Source organism: Triticum urartu, chromosome 1 (assembly GCF_003073215.2).
Source record: "Triticum urartu cultivar G1812 chromosome 1, Tu2.1, whole genome shotgun sequence".
NCBI classification, from domain to species: Eukaryota; Viridiplantae; Streptophyta; class Magnoliopsida; order Poales; family Poaceae; genus Triticum; species Triticum urartu.
This window is the reverse complement of record NC_053022.1, coordinates 284,753,576-284,773,035: the sequence shown is the minus strand read 5'-3', so window position 1 is coordinate 284,773,035 and position 19,460 is coordinate 284,753,576. Positions and strand designations below refer to the sequence as shown.

At 48.4% G+C, this 19,460-nt stretch overlaps 1 protein-coding gene across 1 annotated transcript; it reads left to right on the top strand.

Annotated features, from left to right (window-relative positions):
- The first annotated feature begins 8,606 nt into the window (after positions 1–8,606).
- Positions 8,607–11,139, top strand: LOC125507913. The gene is made up of 2 exons (XM_048672441.1): positions 8,607–9,944; positions 10,658–11,139. Exons 1-2 carry the CDS (start codon positions 9,009–9,011, stop codon positions 10,694–10,696), a joined length of 975 nt encoding a protein of 324 aa, XP_048528398.1. The 5' UTR covers positions 8,607–9,008; the 3' UTR covers positions 10,697–11,139.
- Positions 11,140–19,460: the final 8,321 nt, after the last annotated feature.

Genomic DNA, 19,460 nt, shown 5'->3' with positions numbered 1-19,460 from the left:
CGCATCCCCAAACTTTCAGAAACGACAGCTTACGTTTCTTTCCAAACCATAATTCATACGGTGTTGTCTCAACGGATTTCGACGGAGCCCTATTTAAACTGAATGCGGCAGTCTCTAAAGCATAACCCCAAAATGATAGCGGTAGATCGGTAAGAGACATCATAGATCGCACCATATCCAATAGAGTGCGATTATGATGTTCGGCACATTACACTGAGGTGTTCCAGGTGGCGTGAACTGTGAAACAATTCCACATTTCCTTAGGTGCGTGCCAAACTCACGACTCAAATATTCTCCTCCACGATCTGATCGTAAGAACTTTATTTTTCTGTCACGTTGATTCTCTACCTCACTCTGAAATTCCTTGAACTTTTCAAAGGTCTCAGACTTGTGTTTCATTAAGTAGACATACCCATATATACTTAAGTCATCAGTGAGGGTGAGAACATAATGATAACCACCGTGAGCCTCAACGTTCATTGGACCACACACATCAGTATGTATGATTTCCAATACATTGGTTGCTCGCTCCATCGTTCCGGAGAACGGAGTCTTGGTCATTTTTCCCATGAGGCATGGTTCGCATGTGTCAAATGATTCATAATCAAGAGACTCCAAAAGTCCATCTGCATGTAGTTTCTTCATGCGTTTGACACCAATGTGACCAAGGCGGCAGTGCCACAAGTATGTGGGACTATCATTATCAACCTTACATCATTTGGCATTCACACTATGAATATGTGTAACATCATGTTCGAGATTAAACAAAAATAAACCATTGACCAGCGGGGCATGACCATAAAACACATCTCTCATATAAATGGAACAACCATTATTCTCGAATTTAAATGAGTAGCCATCTCGCATTAAACGAGATCCAGATACAATGTTCATGCTCAAAGGTGGTACTAAATAACAATTATTAAGGTTTAAAACTAATCCCGTAGGTAGATGTAGAGGGAGCGTGCCGACGGCGATCACATCAACCTTGGAACCATTCCCGACGCGCATCGTCGCCTCGTCCTTCGCCAGTCTCTGCTTATTCCGTAGCTCCTGTTTGAGTTATAAATATGAGCAACTGCACCGGTATCAAATACCCAAGAGCTACTACGAGCGCTGGTAAGGTACACATCAATAACATGTATATCACATATACCTTTGGTGTTGCCGGCCTTCTTATCCGCTAAGTACTTGGGGCAATTCCGCTTCCAGTGACCATTTCCCTTACAATAAAAGAACTGAGTCTCAGGCTTGGGTCCATTCTTTGGCTTCTTCCCGGCAACTGATTTACTGGGCGCGGCAACTCCCTTGCCGTCCTTCTTGAAGTTCTTCTTGCCCTTGCACTTTCTTGAAACTAGTGGTTTTATTCACCATCAACACTTGATGTTCCTTTTTGATTTCCACCTCTGTTGATTTCAGCATTGAATATAAATCAGGAATGGACTTCTCCATCCCTTGCATATTGTAGTTCATCACAAAGCTCTTGTAGCTGTTGGGGAACGCAACAATTTCAAAAAAATTCCTGCGCACAAGCAAGATCTATCATGGTGATGCATAGCAACGAGAGGGGAAGAGTGTTGTCCATGTACCCTCGTAGACCGTAAGCGGAAGCGTTATGACAACGCGGTTGATGTAGTCATACGTCTTCACGATCCGACCGATCCTAGTACCGAAAGTACGACACCTCCGCGATCTGCACACGTTCGGCTCGGTGACGTCCCACGAACTCTCGATCCAGCTGAGCGTCGAGGGAGAGCTTCATCAGCACGATGGCATGATGACGGTGATGATGAAGCTACCGACGCAGGGCTTTGCCTAAGCACTACGACGATATGACCAAGGTGGATTATGGTGGAGGGGGGAACCGCGCATGGCTAAGGGATCAATGATCAACTTGTGTATTCTAGGGTGCCCCCTGCCCCCGTATATAAAGGAGCAAGGGGGGAGGCTGGTCGGCCCTTGGGGCGCGCCAGGATAGGAGGAGTCCTCCTCCTAGTAGGAGTAGGACTCCCCTTTCCTAGTCCTACCAGGAGGGGGAAAGGAAGGAGGAGAGGGAGAAGGAAAGGAGGGCACCACCCCCCTTCCCTAGTCCAATTCGGACCAGAGGGGGAGGGGCGCGGCCTGCCCTTGCCGGCCCTCTCTCTCTCCACTAAGGTCCATGTGGCCCATTAGTTCCTCGGGGGGGGGGGGGTTCGGTAACCTCCGGCACTTCGGTTTTCTCCGAAATCACCCAGAACACTTCCGGTATCCGAATATAGCCATCCAATATATTAATATTTATGTCTCGACCATTTCGAGACTCCTCTTCATGTCCGTGATCATATCCGGGACTCCGAACTACCTTCGGTTCATCAAAACACATAAACTCATAATACTGATCATCGTCAAACGTTAAGCGTGCGGACCCTACGGGTTCGAGAACTATGTAGACATGACCGAGACATGTCTCCGGTCAATAACCAATAGCGGAACCTGGATGTTCATATTGGCTCCCACATATTCTTTGAAGATCTTTATCGGTCAAACCGCATAACAACATACGTTGTTCCTTTTGTCATCGGTATGTTACTTGCCCGAGATTTGATCGTCGGTATGTCAATACCTAGTTCAATCTCGTTATCGGTAAGTCTCTTTACTCGTTCCGTAATGCATCATAGCGTAACTAACTCATTATTCACATTGCTTGCAAGGCTTATAGTGATGTGCATTACCGAGAGGGCCCAGAGATACCTCTCCGACAATCGGAGTGACAAATCCTAATCTCGATCTATGCCAACTCAACAAACACCATCAGAGACACTTGTAGAGCATCTTTATAATCACCCAGTTACGCTGTGACATTTGATAGCACACTAAGTGTTCCTCCAGTATACGGGAGTTGCATAATCTCATAGTCATAGGAACATGTATAAGTCACGAAGAAAGCAATAACGATAAACTAAACGATCATAGTGCTAAGCTAACGGATGGGTCTAGTACATCACATCATTCTCTAATGATGTGATCTCGTTCATCAAATGACAACACATGTCCATGGCTAGGAAACTTAAACATCTTTGATTAACAAGCTAGTCAAGTAGAGGCATACCAGGGACACTTTGTTTGTCGATGTATTCACACATGTACTAAGTTTCCGGTTAATACAATTCTAGCATGAATAATAAACGTTTATCATGATATAAGGAAATATAAATAACAACTTTGTTATTGCCTCTAGGGAATATTTCCTTCAGTAGCTAGGTGGAAGTGACTGGAGGATCCTGTCAATGACCGAGTCATCTGGAAGATTAACTTCCAGCTGAGACAAGTGGTTGTGCAACCCAGACATTTTGAGTATATGCTCGCTGATAGAACTGTTTTCCTTCATCTTACAACTGTAGAACTTGTCGGAGACTTCATATCTCTCGACCCGGGCATGAGCTTGGAAAACCATTTTCAGCTCTTGGAACATCTCATATGCTCCGTGCTGCTCAAAACGCTTTTGGATCCCCAGTTTTAAGTTGTAAAGCATGCCGCACTGAACCAAGGAGTAATCATCACTACGTGACTGCCAGGCGTTCATAACGTCTTGAGTTGCTGGGAAAATGGGTGCGTCACCTAGCGGTGCTTCAAGGACATATGCTTTCTTGGCAACTATGAGGATGATCCTCAAGTTACGAACCCAACCCGTATAGTTGCTACCATCGTCTTTCAGCTTGGTTTTCTCTAGGAACGCGTTGAAGTTGAGGGCAACATTAGCGTGGGCCATTTGATCTACAAGACATATTGTAAAGACACTTTAGACTAAGTTCATGATAATTAAGTTCATCTAATTAAATTATTTAATGAACTCCCACTTAGATAGACATCCCTCTAGTCATCTAAGTGATACATGATCTGGATCGACTAGGCCGTGTCCGATCATCACGTGAGACAGACTAGTCATCAACGGTGAACATCTCCATGTTGATCGTATCTACTATACGACTCATGTTCGACCTTTCGATCTCTCGTGTTTCGAGGCCATGTCTGTACATGCTAGGCTCATCAAGTCAACCTAAGTGTTTTGCATGTGTAAATCTGGCTTACACCCGGTGTATGCGAACATTAGAATCTATCACACCCGATCATCACGCGGTGCTTTGAAACAACGAACCTTCGCAATGGTGCACAGTTAGGTGGAGCACTTTCTTGAAATTTTAGTGAGGGATCATCTTATTTATGCTACCGTCGTTCTAAGCAAATACGATGTAAACATGACAAACATCACATGCAAATCATAAAGTGACATGATATGGCCAATATCATCTTGCGCCTTTGATCTCCATCTTCGAGGCGCGGCATGATCACCATCGTCACTGGCATGACACCATGATCTCCATCATCATGATCTTCATCATCGTGTCTTCATGAAGTTGTCTCACCAACTATTACTTCTACTACTATGGCTAACGGTTAGTAATAAAGTAAAGTAATTACATGGCGTTTTCATTGACACGCGGGTCATACAATAAATTAAGACAACTCCTATGGCTCGTGCCGGTTGTCATACTCATCGACATGCAAGTCGTGATTCCTATTACAAGAACATGATCAATCTCATACATCACATATATCATTCATCACATCCTTTTGGCCATATCACATCACATAGCATACCCTACAAAAATAAGTTAGAAGTCCTCTAATTGTTGTTGCATGTTTTACGTGGCTGCTATGGGTTTTTAGAAAGAATGTTTCTTACCTACGCAAAAACCACAACGGTGATATGCCAATTGCTATTTACCATTCATAAGGACCCTTTTCATCGAATCTGATCCGACAAAAGTGGGAAAGACAGACACCCGCTAGCCACCTTATGCATCAAGTGCATGCCAGTCGGTGGAACCAGTCTCACGTAAGCGTACGTGTAAGGTCAGTCCGGGCTGCTTCATACCACAATGTTGCCGAATCAAGATAAGACTAGTAACGGTAAGCAAATTGAACAAATCATCGCTCACAACTACTTTGTGTTCTACTCGTGCGTACAAACTACGCATAAACCTGGCTCATGATGCCACTATTGGGGAACGTAGTAATAATTCAAAAATTTCCTACGTGTCACCAAGATCAATCTAGGAGATGCTAGCAACGAGAGAGAGGGAGCGCATCTTCATACCCTTGAAGATCGCTAAGCAGAAGCGTTACAAGGAAAGCGGATGATGGAGTCGTACTCGCAGCGATTCAAATCGCGGAAGATCCGATCCAGCGTTGAATGGACGGCGCCTCCATGTTCAACACACGTACAGCCTGGGGACGTCTCCTCCTTCTTGATCCAGCAAGGGGAGAGGAGAAGTTGATGGAGACCTCCGGCAGCACGACGACGTGGTGGTGGAGCTTGCAGTTCTCCGGCAAGCCTTCGCCAAGCACTACGGAGGAAGAGGAGGTGCTGGAGAGGGGGAGGGGCTGTGCCAGGGGAAGGGTATGGCAGCCCTCCCACGCCCCCACTATTTATAGGGGAAGGGGAGAGGGGGCTGCCCCCCCAGATCCCATCTACAAGGGGGGGGGCAAGGGGGGGACTTGCCCCCCAAGTCAGGTGGGAGGCGCCCCCACCCCCTAGGGTTTCTAACCCTAGGCTTGGGGGGGGGCACCAACCCACCAGGGGTTGGTTCCCTCCCTTGTTCAGCCCACTTGGCCCACCGGGGTAGGTGGCCCCACCCGGTGGACACCCGGACACCTTTCAGTGGTCCCGGTACAATACCGATAACCCTTGAAACCATTTCGGCGACTGAAACTAGACTTCCCATATATAAATCTTCACCTCCGGACCATTCCAAAACTCCTCGTGACGTCCGGGATCTCATCCGGGACTCCGAACAACCTTCGGTAACCACATACTATTTCCCATAACAACTCTAGCGTCACCGAACCTTAAGTGTGTAGACCCTACGGGTTCGGGAACCATGCAGACATGACCGAGACATCTCTCCGACCAATAACCAACAACGGGATCTGGATACCCATGTCGGCTCCCACATGTTCCATGATGATCTCATCGGATGAACCACGATGTCGAGGATTTAATCAACCCCGTATACAATTCCCTTTGTCTATCGGCATGTTACTTGCCCAAGATTCGATCGTCGGTATCTCTATAACTCGTTCAATCTCATTACCAGCAAGTCTCTTTACTCGTTCCGTAACGCATGATCCCGTGGCTAACTCCTTAGTCACATTGTGCTTGTTATGATGATGCATTACCGAGTGGGCCCAGAGATACCTCTCCGTCATACGGAGTGACAAATCCCAATCTCGATTCGTGCCAACCCAACAGATACTTTTGGAGATACCTATAGTGCACCTTTATAGCCACCCAGTTACATTGTGACGTTTGGTACACCCAAAGCATTCCTACGGTATCCGGGAGTTGCACAATATCATGGTCCAAGGAAATGATACTTGACATTAGAAAAGCTTTAGCAAACGAACTACACGATCTTGTGCTATGCTTAGGATTGGGTCTTGTCCATCACATCATTCTCCTAATGATGTGATCCCGTTATCAATGACATCCAATGTCCATGGTCAAGAAACCATGACCATCTATTGATCAACGAGCTAGTCAACTAGAGGCTTACTAGGGACATATTATAATCTATGTATTCACACATGTATTACGGTTTCCGGTTAATACAATTATAGCATGAACAATAGACAATTATCATGAACACGGAAATATAATAATAACCACTTTATTATTGCCTCCAGGGCATATTTCCAACACGAATGTAGCCTTCCAATATATGAATCTTCATGTATTAACCATTTTGAGACTCCTCGTCATGTCCGTGATCACATCTGGGACTCCGAACAACCTTCGATATATCAAATCACATAACTCATAATACATATCGTCATCGAACGTTAAGCGTGCGGACCCTACGGGTTCGAGAACTATGTAGACATGACCGAGACACATCTTCGGTCAATAACCAATAGCGGAACCTGGATGCTCATATTGGTTCCTACATATTCTACGAAGATCTTTATCGGTCAAACGCATAACAACATACGTTCTTCCCTTTGTCATCGGTATGTTACTTACCCGAGATTCGATCGTCGGTATCATCATACCTAGTTCAATCTCGTTACCAGCAAGTCTCTTTACACGTTTCGTAATGCATCATCCCGTGACTAACTCATTAGTCACATAGCTTGCAAGGCTCATAGTGATGTGCATTACCGAGAGGGCCCAGAGATACCTTTCCGATACATAGAGTGACAAATCCTAATCTCGATCTATGCCAACTCAACAAACACCACCGGAGACACCTGTAGAGCATCTTTATAATCACCCAGTTACGTTATGACGTTTGATAGCACACAAGGTGTTCCTCCGGTATTCGGGAGTTGCATAATCCCATAGTCGTAGGAACATGTATAAGTCATGAAGAAAGCAATAGCAATAAACTAAATGATCATAGTGCTAAGATATAACTGATGGATCTAGTCCATCACATCATTCTCTAATGATGTGATCTCGTTCATCAAATGACAACACATGTCCATGGCTAGAAAACTTAACCATCTTTGATTAACGAGCTAGTCAAGTAGAGGCATACTAGGGACACTTTGTTTGTCGATGTATTCACACATGTACTAAGTTTCCGGTTAATACAATTCTAGCATGAATAATAAACATTTATCATGATATAAGGAAATATAAATAATAACTTTATTATTGCCTCTAGGGCATATTTCCTTCACAGGCCTCGGCCTCTCGGCCAGTGTCACAACAGTCCTCAACAAAGAAAACGAAGAAGACATTGGGCCACGACGTTGCTCCTCCTCCTTTTGTCCCAATGGCGAGCGAAATTGGAGTGCCTTCCTAGTCCTACGCCGGACCAAAAACCACGATGTGGAAAAAAACCATTCGTTTGTATTCGGTTTCTGTTCCATTAAACACAAGGCGGCCATGGAAAATCTTGGGAAATATGTAATGTTTGTTATTTACTGATGGATTTGTGATTTTAGGGGGAAGATAGTTAACGATGAATCATTTATCGAGAATATGACTTCCTCGTCCAGCTCGGCGCGGCCGGGTCGACAGCGGTGTGCGCGCCGGCGTACACCGCATGATGGGCCGGACCTGACTACGCCGAGGGGCTGGTGGCCCTGGACGCCGCCACGCTCAACACCATCGTGTTCACTAGCTCAGCCAAGGTGAAGGGGCTGCTCAAGGGGCACGACGCTGCGGGCGGGAGCTGGCCGCGGCTCAGGGTGCGGTGGCCTGACATGGTCATGGTCGCACATGGACCGGTCACCGCCGAGGGCCTCAGGAGGCTCGACATTGAGCTCCAGGTTTAGCAACTTTCATGGAAAGATGACTCTGGATTTGACTGAAGATTAGTTTGATGCACATGAGGTGCTCGATATATTGCTAAGAGAGAAGAGAAAGAACATCAAGTCCAAGTGTCTGCATGCTATTTTTTTTTCTGCCAACTCAGACCGGTGGTGGGCCTGATCAATTTGTGACATCATCAAAACACTTAGCTTTCATTGTCAGTGTTTTTTTTTGGTGTGGTGATTTTTATGACCAAATGTAAAATGGTGATTTTTTCTGCTAATGACACCGCTATTGCGGGTGTTTTTTTTTTCGTTTCACTTCACCACCACCGGTCCTCCTGTCGCCGGCGTGTTTCCTCCCGCGGCAAACTCCCCCGCTCCACTGGTCGGCCGGCGAGCACGCCACTGCTACGGTCTGTTCGCTCATATCTACCCCGCATCGGCGGCTCCCAGATCCTACTCCACCTTTGCTTTATCCAAACCCTGAGCTCTGCGGAGCGACTCCAACAGTCGAACTAAGCAGCGCCGGCAGAGTAACCGAGGCCGGCGCGGCAACTTCCCCGGTCGGCGTCTCCGCCCGGTGAGCTGCTACGTTTGGTAAGCCCCCCCCCCCCCCCCCCCCCCCCCCCCCTCTACACAACTCTTGATTACACCAGAGACAGAGCGCTTCTCCAACGAGCACGCCCCTAGGGTGCTTGCGCAAAATGCCACTTCGGCACATGCTTCTCCAAGCGCGGCAGCGCTGGTCTCAGCAGCCTCCGCAGCTCTCCGAGCTCCTGCATATCTTCCGCTCGCTCTCTATTCTACCATCCGGAGCCTCTGCCGCGCCGTCCAACCGCTCTCCTAGGCAAATTCAGCTGCCCCAAACCTTGCCTTGCTCCAATGCCAACCCACTTGGCGCCGGCTTCCACATCGACGTTGTTGACGATGACCTCTGGCCCACTTCCTTCGGCTTCTCCTCAGATCCCATGACTGGTGATGAGTGTCTTGATACCTTCCAAGAACACGGAGAAGAACAAGTGCACGACTCGGATGATGAGATAGATGACATGAGGCACCGCAAGCAGCTGTTCTACAAGCTGGACAGGGGGTCCAAGGAGTTTGAGGAATATAACTTGCCCTTGCGCCGCAGATGGAAGAGAGATAAACCCAATGCCAAGAATCCATCCGATTGCGAGAAGGTGGAACCTGACAAGCCAGCTCGTTTGAAGGTCCCAAAGCTGAAAGAAGAGCCTGCAGTGCATAAGGATGACATAGTTGAGGTGAAGAGGGACCGAGTGCCAACTTTTAACCAGATGACTGATCCTTACCACCACCCTTTCTGCCTCGACATACATGTCTCCAAGGGGTCAGTGCGTGCTTGCTTCGTTCACCGAGTGACCAGCAGGGTTGTGTCGGTCGCTCACTCCATATCAAAGGACATGAAGTTTGATCTGGGTTCAAGGAAGGGCGTCAAGGCATGTGTGGCGGTTGGGGCGTTACTTGCGAAGCGTGCAATAGAGGATGATATTCACAATGCAATTTATACTCCTAGAAAAGGGGACAAAATCAAAGGAAAAATTGAGGTTGTGTTGCGTGGAATAATTGAGAATGGAGTCGATGTGAAGGTGAAACTCAAACAAAGGAGGAAGCTAACAAAGGTATGTCATGATTATTTATTATTCTATTTCCCTTGTTTGATGATGCCTTTGAATTTTCTAATATACAATATATTTTAATCTTCTCAGCACATTACATGTGGAAGTAATTTGAAAATATTTGGTTGGTACCAAGTGTGTGAATTTATATGGAGCAGAACTAACCTATGGGTTCTTGGGAAACTACATAGAAACATCCCTGTAGTGTATGTTTTATTTTTGCAGTGAAGTTGTATTATTCACGTAGACAAGAGTACTTTCTGAAAACCTGGTAGTAGGGCGATCTTTACATATTTATAGATCTCATGTTGTTATTTTGGCAAGCTGTTAGAAGCAAAGATACTTTAGTTTTTCTTCGGAATGAACAAGTTCATCATGTTGTTTGCTATTTGAAAATGTTTCACCACAGAGAAGCAAAATCTTCAGGACGTTGTGGTATTAAAACCATGCACTCATCTTATCTCATATAGCAGTATGTATGCAATATTGGAGTGCAGTGCAGTGGGACTCTGGTATTTTCACGAGCCTGTCTGTCTTAGTTAAAAACATTTGGTTTGAACAATGATGCCTAACAGCTAAAAACAAATCAATTCCATTCCATCTTTACAGGCTGGATCAATTAGAGCTGAAATCCCATGATGGCACACCCACCACTTTTAAACGCTACTGTTGTAACAAACAATGCTTGACCTCACTGTTTTGACCTTCACTTGCAGAATGCGCCGGTGGTGCAACAGGGTGGTGAGTCTCGGTGACAACTCAACGGTTGGCCAGCATATATAACCCCTTGTTGGCATGAACCCAATGCTGCAGGATCCATTTTATGTCTTCTCGGAAGACAAACCATGAGATGTAGAACAGCTAAAGGGTATTCTGTTTCAGATCTTAGCATTTGTGCCCCCAGGAACTCGCTGCTCTGCCTCGCTGTCTATACTCTGCAGTTTGTGACAAGCCTCCAGTTCTATGTGTCTTGTCTTTGACCTGCTTCATGGCATCAGCAGCATTCGAAATTGGAGTGCACATGACATGGCACAGTTTGGTAGATGCCTGTGCTTTGTGGTAGGATTCTGCCGGCTTTTGGCCTTGGTAGAGTTGTTCTTTTTACATTCTCGCTTGCTCAAGTTCAGAGATGTAACTGAGATCCCGGGCTGTATCTGACTTTTTTCTCTCTTGGAATGAACTTCTCCATTTGCACCAAGTCCCGTAGCAAAATTATATTGAGTCTAACACGTTACGAGCATCTCCAACAGCCGCGCTAAGCGCCGCGCGCAAAAAACCTGTTTACCGCGCGCGCTGCGGCTGGTTTTGCACGCCCGCCTACGCTGGCTCCAGCAGCCGTGCTATAATGCAGCGCGCGCGCCGCTCTAGCAAAGTGCAAAAATACAGCGCGCGCGACTCGCCGGGCATTTTGCATATATGATATTTTAGAAAAAAATGAACATGTGAAATTTGACACAAACAAGTTGAATAAAAGTTCATGCCCACAAATTCAAAATCATGCCCACAAGTTCATCCAACCAAGTTCAAATGCAAACTAAAGTTCAAGACATGAAAGACACATCAATCTTCATCTTCCTCGTCTTCGTCTTCGTCCTCATCTTCCGAAGACGACTCTTCCGCCTCCGAAGATGAATCTTCCTCCCTCTCCTCATCACGCACCGCATCACGCATCGCATCATGTGAAGCTTCGACGGTGTTGCCAAGATCTTCAACGGCATCTTCATGGGAATGTGTGTGAGAAGGCACATCGAAAGACATTGCACCCATGGCGGCCGGAGGTGCACCCATGCCTCCCATGAGAGAAGCAAAACTCATGCCTCCCATGGCGGCCATAGCGTCGGAGGGTGCTCCAACGCCACCCATGCCTCCCATGGCGGCCGGAGGTGCACCCATGCCTCCCATGGCGGCCGGAGGTGCACCCATGCCTCCCATGGCGGCCGGATGTGCACCCATGCCTCCCATGGCTCCGAAGCCACCCATGCCTCCCATGGCGCCGAGTGAAGCCACCCATGCCTCCCATGGCGCCGAGTCCACCGCCACCCATGGCGCCGAAGCCATCGCCACCCATGGCGCTAGGGCCACCGGCACCCATTGCACGAACCAAGGCTCTTTTTTGGATCAAGACTTCTTGTTGGGCAAGATTGACATACTCTTTTTGCGCCGCATTGAGGTTAGATGTGTCCAAGAAGAATAAGTGCTTCTCCCATTCCAACAACTTAGCTCGCTCCTCGTTGCTCACTTTCCTCTCCTCCAAAGCCACCTTTCTCTCCTCGGCCGCCACCCTTCTCTCCTCGGCCGGCAACCTCCTCTTCTCGGCCACGGCATCTTGGTTCCTTGCCATTTTCCTCACCTCATTGGCTTCGACCCTTGCCTTCGCAATAGCTTCCATAGCATTTTTGAGCTCATCATCTCCTTTCCTCTTCTTCTTTTCGGTTTTGTCTTTCTTGCACCCATCCGTTCGTTTTGGCTTCGAGTATGAAACCGAGTTGGGTGTGGGGCTTCTCTTGCCGTCATCACTTGATGCATCCTCCTCCTCATCATCATCATTCATCTCAATTGCTCGCTTCCGTTTGTTGCTCAAATGCAAATCCTCCAAACCATCACGCTTCTTCCATTTCTCATCATCCTTTAACAGTTCATAGCAATGAGGCAAGGTAAAGACCCTGCCTTTCTTGATCTTCCCCTTCTTGGTTGTCCTTGTCTCTTCTTTGAACAAGTTTTTTGCAATGTTGTACTACAAGAAAAACAAAACAAGTTAGCACTTTGGTCACCAAAAACAAGTATGATGAACATATATGAGATGCCACTTACTCGATCATCCTCATTTGTGCCACTTGGGTTAATCTTGTCAACTGCCTTTTGTACAGCCGCCCACTTTTGACAATCCGAGTTGATTGTCGACCATCGGGACCGAAGTGATCTCTCGGAGCGGTCAATTCCACTCAAGTTGTGAGCATCAAAGTGTTCTTTCATTCGCCCCCAATACGTGTCTCTACTTTGATCACCTCCAATGGATGGATCCCTCGACACTTGCAAATAAGTATGGCATAGTAACTTGTCATCGTTGGTTGAGTAATTGCCCGCTCTTCCTTTCGGCGCCTCGACAATTCCCTCACCCTCCTCGTCCACCTCAAACTCATGATCTTTGAAATAGATGTCATTGGTTTGAGACCAATGCGAATTGTTGGACCCAACACCCATAGTGGACATGTATGCATCATCGTTGAGACTACAAAGTTTTTTGAAAAATGCAAATAAGCTATCTATATGTGATGATGATGCATTGAAAAAATAAGAAGAAAAGAAAAGTTGGAAATTTTTTCACCTTGGGGGAATTTCGTCGAACACGTGGTGCGCGTCGGCGGCCGGCTCAACGAGTGAGCTCGCCAGCGCTTCGGTAGCCGCCGCGGCCGTCGAACGCCCTGCAAGCTTCTTTCCCCTCGCCTTCGTGGTGCCGGAGCCGTCCGCCGCCTTGTTTTTCTTCGCGGATGTTTTGCCCTTCTTCGTTCGCGCCCCATTGGGGACCTTCTTTGACAGTGCGGCGGCGGCACGGGACGACGCCGGCGCGACGCCACCCGGCGCCGTGGTCATCCGCGGCGGCAAGAAGAGGCTGCGCGCGAGGCCGACGCTCGGCGGAGCTCCGGCGGTGGCGACGCCAGCGCTTCCCGCGCTAGGGTTTCCGGCGGCGGGGGGGGGGGGGTCGCGGCTGTACAGCGGGGTGAGCGGGGCGCCGGTGTGCGCGTCCATGGGTGGGTGGCAGGGCGCCGGCGCGCGCGGGTCGTAGGACGAGGAGAGGAGAGAGTGCGGCGCGAGCACTCGAGTGTGCCGCGCGCTGTAGCTGGCGCCCGAAATACGCCGCACGGGTAAGTGTTTTCAACCGCGCGCCCAACCCGTTATAGCGCGCGCGCCGTTTTTGCGCGCCCGCTGGAGCGACCCGCCGCGTTGCGCGCGAGCTAAAACGGCCTAATTTGCGGCGCGGCGCTAGTTTAGCGCGGCTGTTGGAGATGCCTCTAAGAGCAACTCCAATGGGGCGACCCATTTCGTCCGCGGGCGTCCGTTTGAGTCGGCGCAGACACAAAAGTCGGCCCGACGCGCCGACCCAAACGGACGCGCGTCCGCTTTTCGTCCGCCTGCCGACCCATTTCCGACCTATTTTTAGCCGGATTTGCGTCGGCGCGGACATGAGACGGACGCGCGCGCTCGTTTTCTCCTCCCCCCGGGCCCGCTGGTTGGTGGCAGCCTCCACCATTTCCCCCCAAAACCCTCCCGCCCGCGCGTGCTCCTGCTCCCCGCCATGGACGACGACCTCGACGCCGCCGCCGGCCTCGCCTCGTCCGGCATGACGACCGCCCTCTCCGGCAAAGGCAAGCCTCGCGCCCCCTGCAAGACCGCTGGCGCGCCCAAGCCGAAGAAGACGCTGACGCCCGAACAACGGGTAAGGGAGTCGGCCAAGAGGAAGGGTCGGAGGCACGCGGCGGACGCGAGGGATGAAGCCATCGCGGCGGCGGCGGCGGCCGCCGCCGCCGCGCAACAGGAGGTCACCAACGCCCGCGTCGCCGCGGCAACGAGGGAGGCGCTCTATATGCTAGGGTTAAACCTGTAACGCCCTCGATGCGGCTATATCTCCCACGTGTCGGAGCACGACTTAGAGGCATAACCACATTGAAAGCAATGTCGCAAGTGAGGTAATCTTCACACAACCCATGTAATACATAAGGGGAAGAGATACATAGTTGGCTTACAATCGCCACTTCACACAAATACATGAATAAAGCATTACATCAACCAGATACAATCAAGGTCCGACTACGGAACCCAAAATAAAAGAAGACTACCCCAAAAGCTACACAGATCCCCGATCGACCCCAACTGGGCTCCACTACTGATCAACTGGAAACGGAAATGGCATAACGAGCACGACCTTCATTGAGCTCCTCCTTGAGCTCGGTTGCGTCATCTGCACGGTTCAACGACACCTGCAAACTGGTTTTGGAAGTATTTGTGAGTCACGGGGACTCAGCAATCTCACACCCTCGCGATCAAGACTATTTAAGCTTATGGGTAAGGTAAAAGGTGTGAAGTGGAGCTGCAACAAGTGACTAGCATATATGGTGGCTAACATACGCAAAAGAGAGCGAGAAGAGAAGGCAAAGCACGTTCGAGAAATCTATGATCAAGAAGTGATCCTAAAACAACCTACGTCAAGCATAACTCCAACACCGTGTTCACTTCCCGGACTCCGCCGGAAAGAGACCATCACGGTTACACACGCGGTTGATGTATTTTAATTAAGGTCAACTTCAGGTTTTCTACAACCGGACATTAACAAATTCCCATCTGCCCATAACCGCGGGCACGGCTTTCGAAAGTTCAAATCCCTGCAGGGGTGTCCCAACTTAGCCCATCACAAGCTCTCACGGTCAACGAAGGATATTCCTTCTAGCGGGAAAACCCGATCAGACTCGGAATCCCGGTTACAAGACATTTCGATAATGGTAAAACAAGTCCAGCAAAGCTGCCCGATGCGCCGACAAATCCCGATAGGAGCTGCACATATCTCGTTCTCAGGGCACACCGGGTAGGTCAAGCTATGAGTAAAACCAACCCTCGAGTTGGCCCGAGGTGGCCCCGCAGGCTGCCTGTTTCGGACCAACACACAGAGGAGCACTGGCCCGGGGGGTTTAAAATAAAGATGACCCTCGGGCTCGTGAAAACCCAAGGGAAGGTTATAGGTTGTTAGTGCAAATGGTAAAACCAAGGTTGGGCCTTGCTGGAGGAGTTTTATTCAAGGCGAACTGTCAAGGGGTTCCCATTATAACCCAACCGCGCAAGGAACGCAAAATCCGGGAACATAACACCGATATGACGGAAACTAGGGCGGCAAGAGTGGAACAAAACACCAGGCATAAGGCCGAGCCTTCCACCCTTTACCAAGTATATAGATGCATTAATTAAATAAGAGATATTGTGATATCCCAACAAAATATCCATGTTCCAACATGGAACAAGCTCCAATCTTCACCTGCAACTAACAACGCTATAAGAGGGGCTGAGCAAAGCGGTAACATAGCCAAACAATGGTTTGCTAGGACAAGGTGGGTTAGAGGCTTGGTTTAACAATATGGGAGGCATGATAAGCAAGTGGTAGGTATCGCAACATAGGCATAGCAAAAGAGCGAGCAACTAGCAAGCAAAGATAGAAGTGATTTCGAGGGTATGGTCATCTTGCCTGAAATCCCGCAAGGAAGAAGAACGAGTCCATGAAGAAGATAAACGGACGTAGCCAACGGATCCTCACAAACGCAACGTTACCGGAATGAAGAAGTACACCAGAAAGAAAGCAAACAACATAGTAAACAATCATCACATGGACATAGCATGATGCACAACTAAGTATGATGCATGTCCGGTTTAATGATACATGGCATGGCAAGATGCACAAACAATCCTACAAATTAAATGGAGCTCAATATGCAACGGAGTTGCATATTGAAGAAAACACCACATGACTTATTTAGTTCTCTCTCATTTATGTACCCAACAAGATTAAATGTTGATTAACATGGCAAGAGGGTGAAGCATAATAAAACTACCTAACTAGGCAAGTTTAAATGAGGCCGGAAGCAACGAACAACAATTCCGGTAAATCCCCATATGCATATATTAGGTTTGGTACTGTTCTGCCCTAAACCATATTTTAGAGTTGTTAAACATGCAAAGTAAGGCCACCATGTTAAACTAGGCATTTTTCTACCCCATTTACATATAAAGATTATGTAAAACTGAGCTACGGTTATTAAGTTATGAAATAAACTATTTTAACATGCCATTGGGCAAATTTAAACAAACAACCATTTTAAACATTTCAAACATGCATGAAAGTTGGATATAATTAACCTACACATAATTCTGAGCATTTTTCCTATATAATTCATTTTAATCCGATGCACCAATTTGTGAGTTATTATATGCATGTTGTCTAGGGGGTTTCCTGCAAAACTGCTGTCTCTGGAATAAAGAAAAAAAATCGCAGAACAGGGAAAAAAATACATCGGGCCGAAATTGGAGGCTGGCCCAACAGTGCAGAGGGGCTAGAGGGGCTCCTCACCCAGTGGTCAGCTCAGGATGGGCCGAGTGAGGAAGAGATGGGTCGGCCCAGGGGATGGAGTTGACCGATCCACGCTGGGACGGGGTCAAACAGGCGAGCGAGGCAGCGGTTGCGGGCGCGTCCTTCTGTTCGACAGGAAGCAGGAGCAAATGCGGAAGCAGAGCAGCGACAGGTTTGGAGCAACGGCTACGTAGGGGCATGCGGATGGCGCAGGTGGGCTCCGACGAGGCTGCCGGTGGCCGGGGATGAGGCCCAACCGGTGGGATCCGGCCAGGAACGCAAGGTCGCGGAGGAGGCCGGCGACTTGGCATCCATGGAGGCTTCGGAAGAAGCAGAGGCGACGGCGAGGGACTCGGTGCGGGGTCGTGGGGCTCCGGCCGCAGGGAGGCGCGTCCATGGCGAGATCGGGGTGCGGACGGCGCGGAGACAGCCAGATCCGGGCGGCGCCGCTCCCAGCAAGGAACTTGGCGGCGGCGGGGCTCGATGATGGGAATGGCGTAGATGGGGTCGCTGGCTGCGGGGCTCCTCCTGTTGACGACCCAAGACAGAGGGAGTGCTCAGCGGAGAGAAGAAACAGGGGAAGGAATGGAAAGGAAAAGGAGGAGCGCTCATCTCTGTAACTGAAGGTTCGGTCGCCGGCGGCAGACGGGAACGACGGCTCCATGGGGCTCGGGGACGAGCTCGCCTCGATCTGGATCGGAGCCAGCTGCGGGGCACGGGCGTTGGGGAAAAACTAGGGCGCAAGAGAGGCTGTTGGATCAATGATCTGACGGCCAGGGATGGTGGAGGCTGCAGGATTGGATGCATGGTGGGTGCGAGCTGGCGGCGGGAGGATCCCAAGGTGGATCTGGTCTAGCTGCGGGGTGGAGGGATTTTAGGGAGTTGGTCTAGGGTTTGTCCAAATAGGCATGTGGGTGGACTATTTATATAGGAAAAGGAGAGAGTTTGGACCTTCCGATCGAAAACACACGGACGAGAATAAATAGTCTAGGGAGTCCAATAAATAAAACGATGATATTTTGTAGATGTTTGGGGATGTTCCGGACCCAGCGGTAACGACTGTCCGGGTCGGGTTCGGGACAATTTTTGGACGCGCGCGAGAGGTTCGATGCACTGTGCAGAGAGGGTTTCGGGGCCTGGTGGTTGATAGCGGACTGACGAGAGAGCCTAGGTTAGGCCTGGCGGTAGGTAGTGAGCTGTGTAGACGGTCTCGAGCTGAGAGAAGAGAAGAGAGGGAGGCCCGGTGACTGTTTCCAGAGACCGAAAACGTCCGACGATTTGACCGACTATATTGCCGCTATAGTTTAACGGTTGGGCTATCAAACGAACTGCGAATGCGATGAAACTTGACAGGCGGTCTAGCTACACTAAAATAAGACCACACGTCAACTCTCATCCCATTCCGAGAACATTTTTCGGCCACTTATAAAATACTATTTCGGACATGCCGCGGGCGCGTGCAAGTGTGGTTGGGCTCAGAACGGACAACAGAGAGAACTCGGAGAACCCGGACGAATGCAAGTTTTAAAAACATGATGATGCAATGCACATGATGACATGATAACATGCAACACGCAAGCAAATGACATGGTAACAACAGTGAATAACAGGAAGACACCTGGCACAACGGTCTCGGGGCGTCACAAAACCCTAGCCAACATGGCATCGTCAACGCCTTACTTGAGGGCATCAAGGCATGTGCGGCGGTTGGCGCCTTACTTGTGAAGCGTGCGATAGAGGATGATATTTACGATGCAATTTATACACCTAGAAAAAGGGACGAAATTGAAGGAAAAATTGAGGTTGTGTTGCGTGGAATAATTGAGAATGGAGTCGATGTGAAGGTGAAACTCAAACAAAGGAGGAAGCTAACAAAGGTATGTCATGATATCTACTATTCTATTCGCTTGTTTGATGATGCCTTTGAAATATCTAATATATAATTTAATCTTCTCAGCACATAACATGTGGAAGTAATTTGAAAATACTTGGTTGATACCAAGTGTGTGAATTTATATAGGGCAGAACTAATCTATGTTTCTCTTTTGGGCGGGAACTACATAGAAACATCTCTGTACACATATTTTATTTTTCAAATGAAGTTGTTTTATTCACGCAGACAAGAGTACTTTCTGAAAACTTGGTACTACAGCGATCTTTACATATTTATAAATCTCATGTTATTCTGACAAGCTATTAGAAGCAAAGATTTTAGTTTCTCTTTAAAATGAATAGGGTTTTTTTAGAAGAAGAGGACCCAGCCCCGATTCCACTGCAGAGCAAAGAAATCACAGAGTACATCATTTCCAGAGTCCAAACAGACTCCAAAATAGTAAAGACTACAAGAATAAAATAGGGAAGCAGCTAGCTACCTACTCCCTTCGTTCCAAAATAAATGACCTAACTTTATA

Excerpts from the sequence above, each read along its gene's own strand:
- LOC125507913 (XM_048672441.1), top strand. The coding sequence starts at position 9,009 with ATGCCACTTCGGCACATGCTTCTCCAAGCGCGGCAGCGCTGGTCTCAG. Across the intron at positions 9,945-10,657 it reads AAAGGAGGAAGCTAACAAAG|AATGCGCCGGTGGTGCAACA; the intron begins GTATGTCATGAT and ends CTTCACTTGCAG.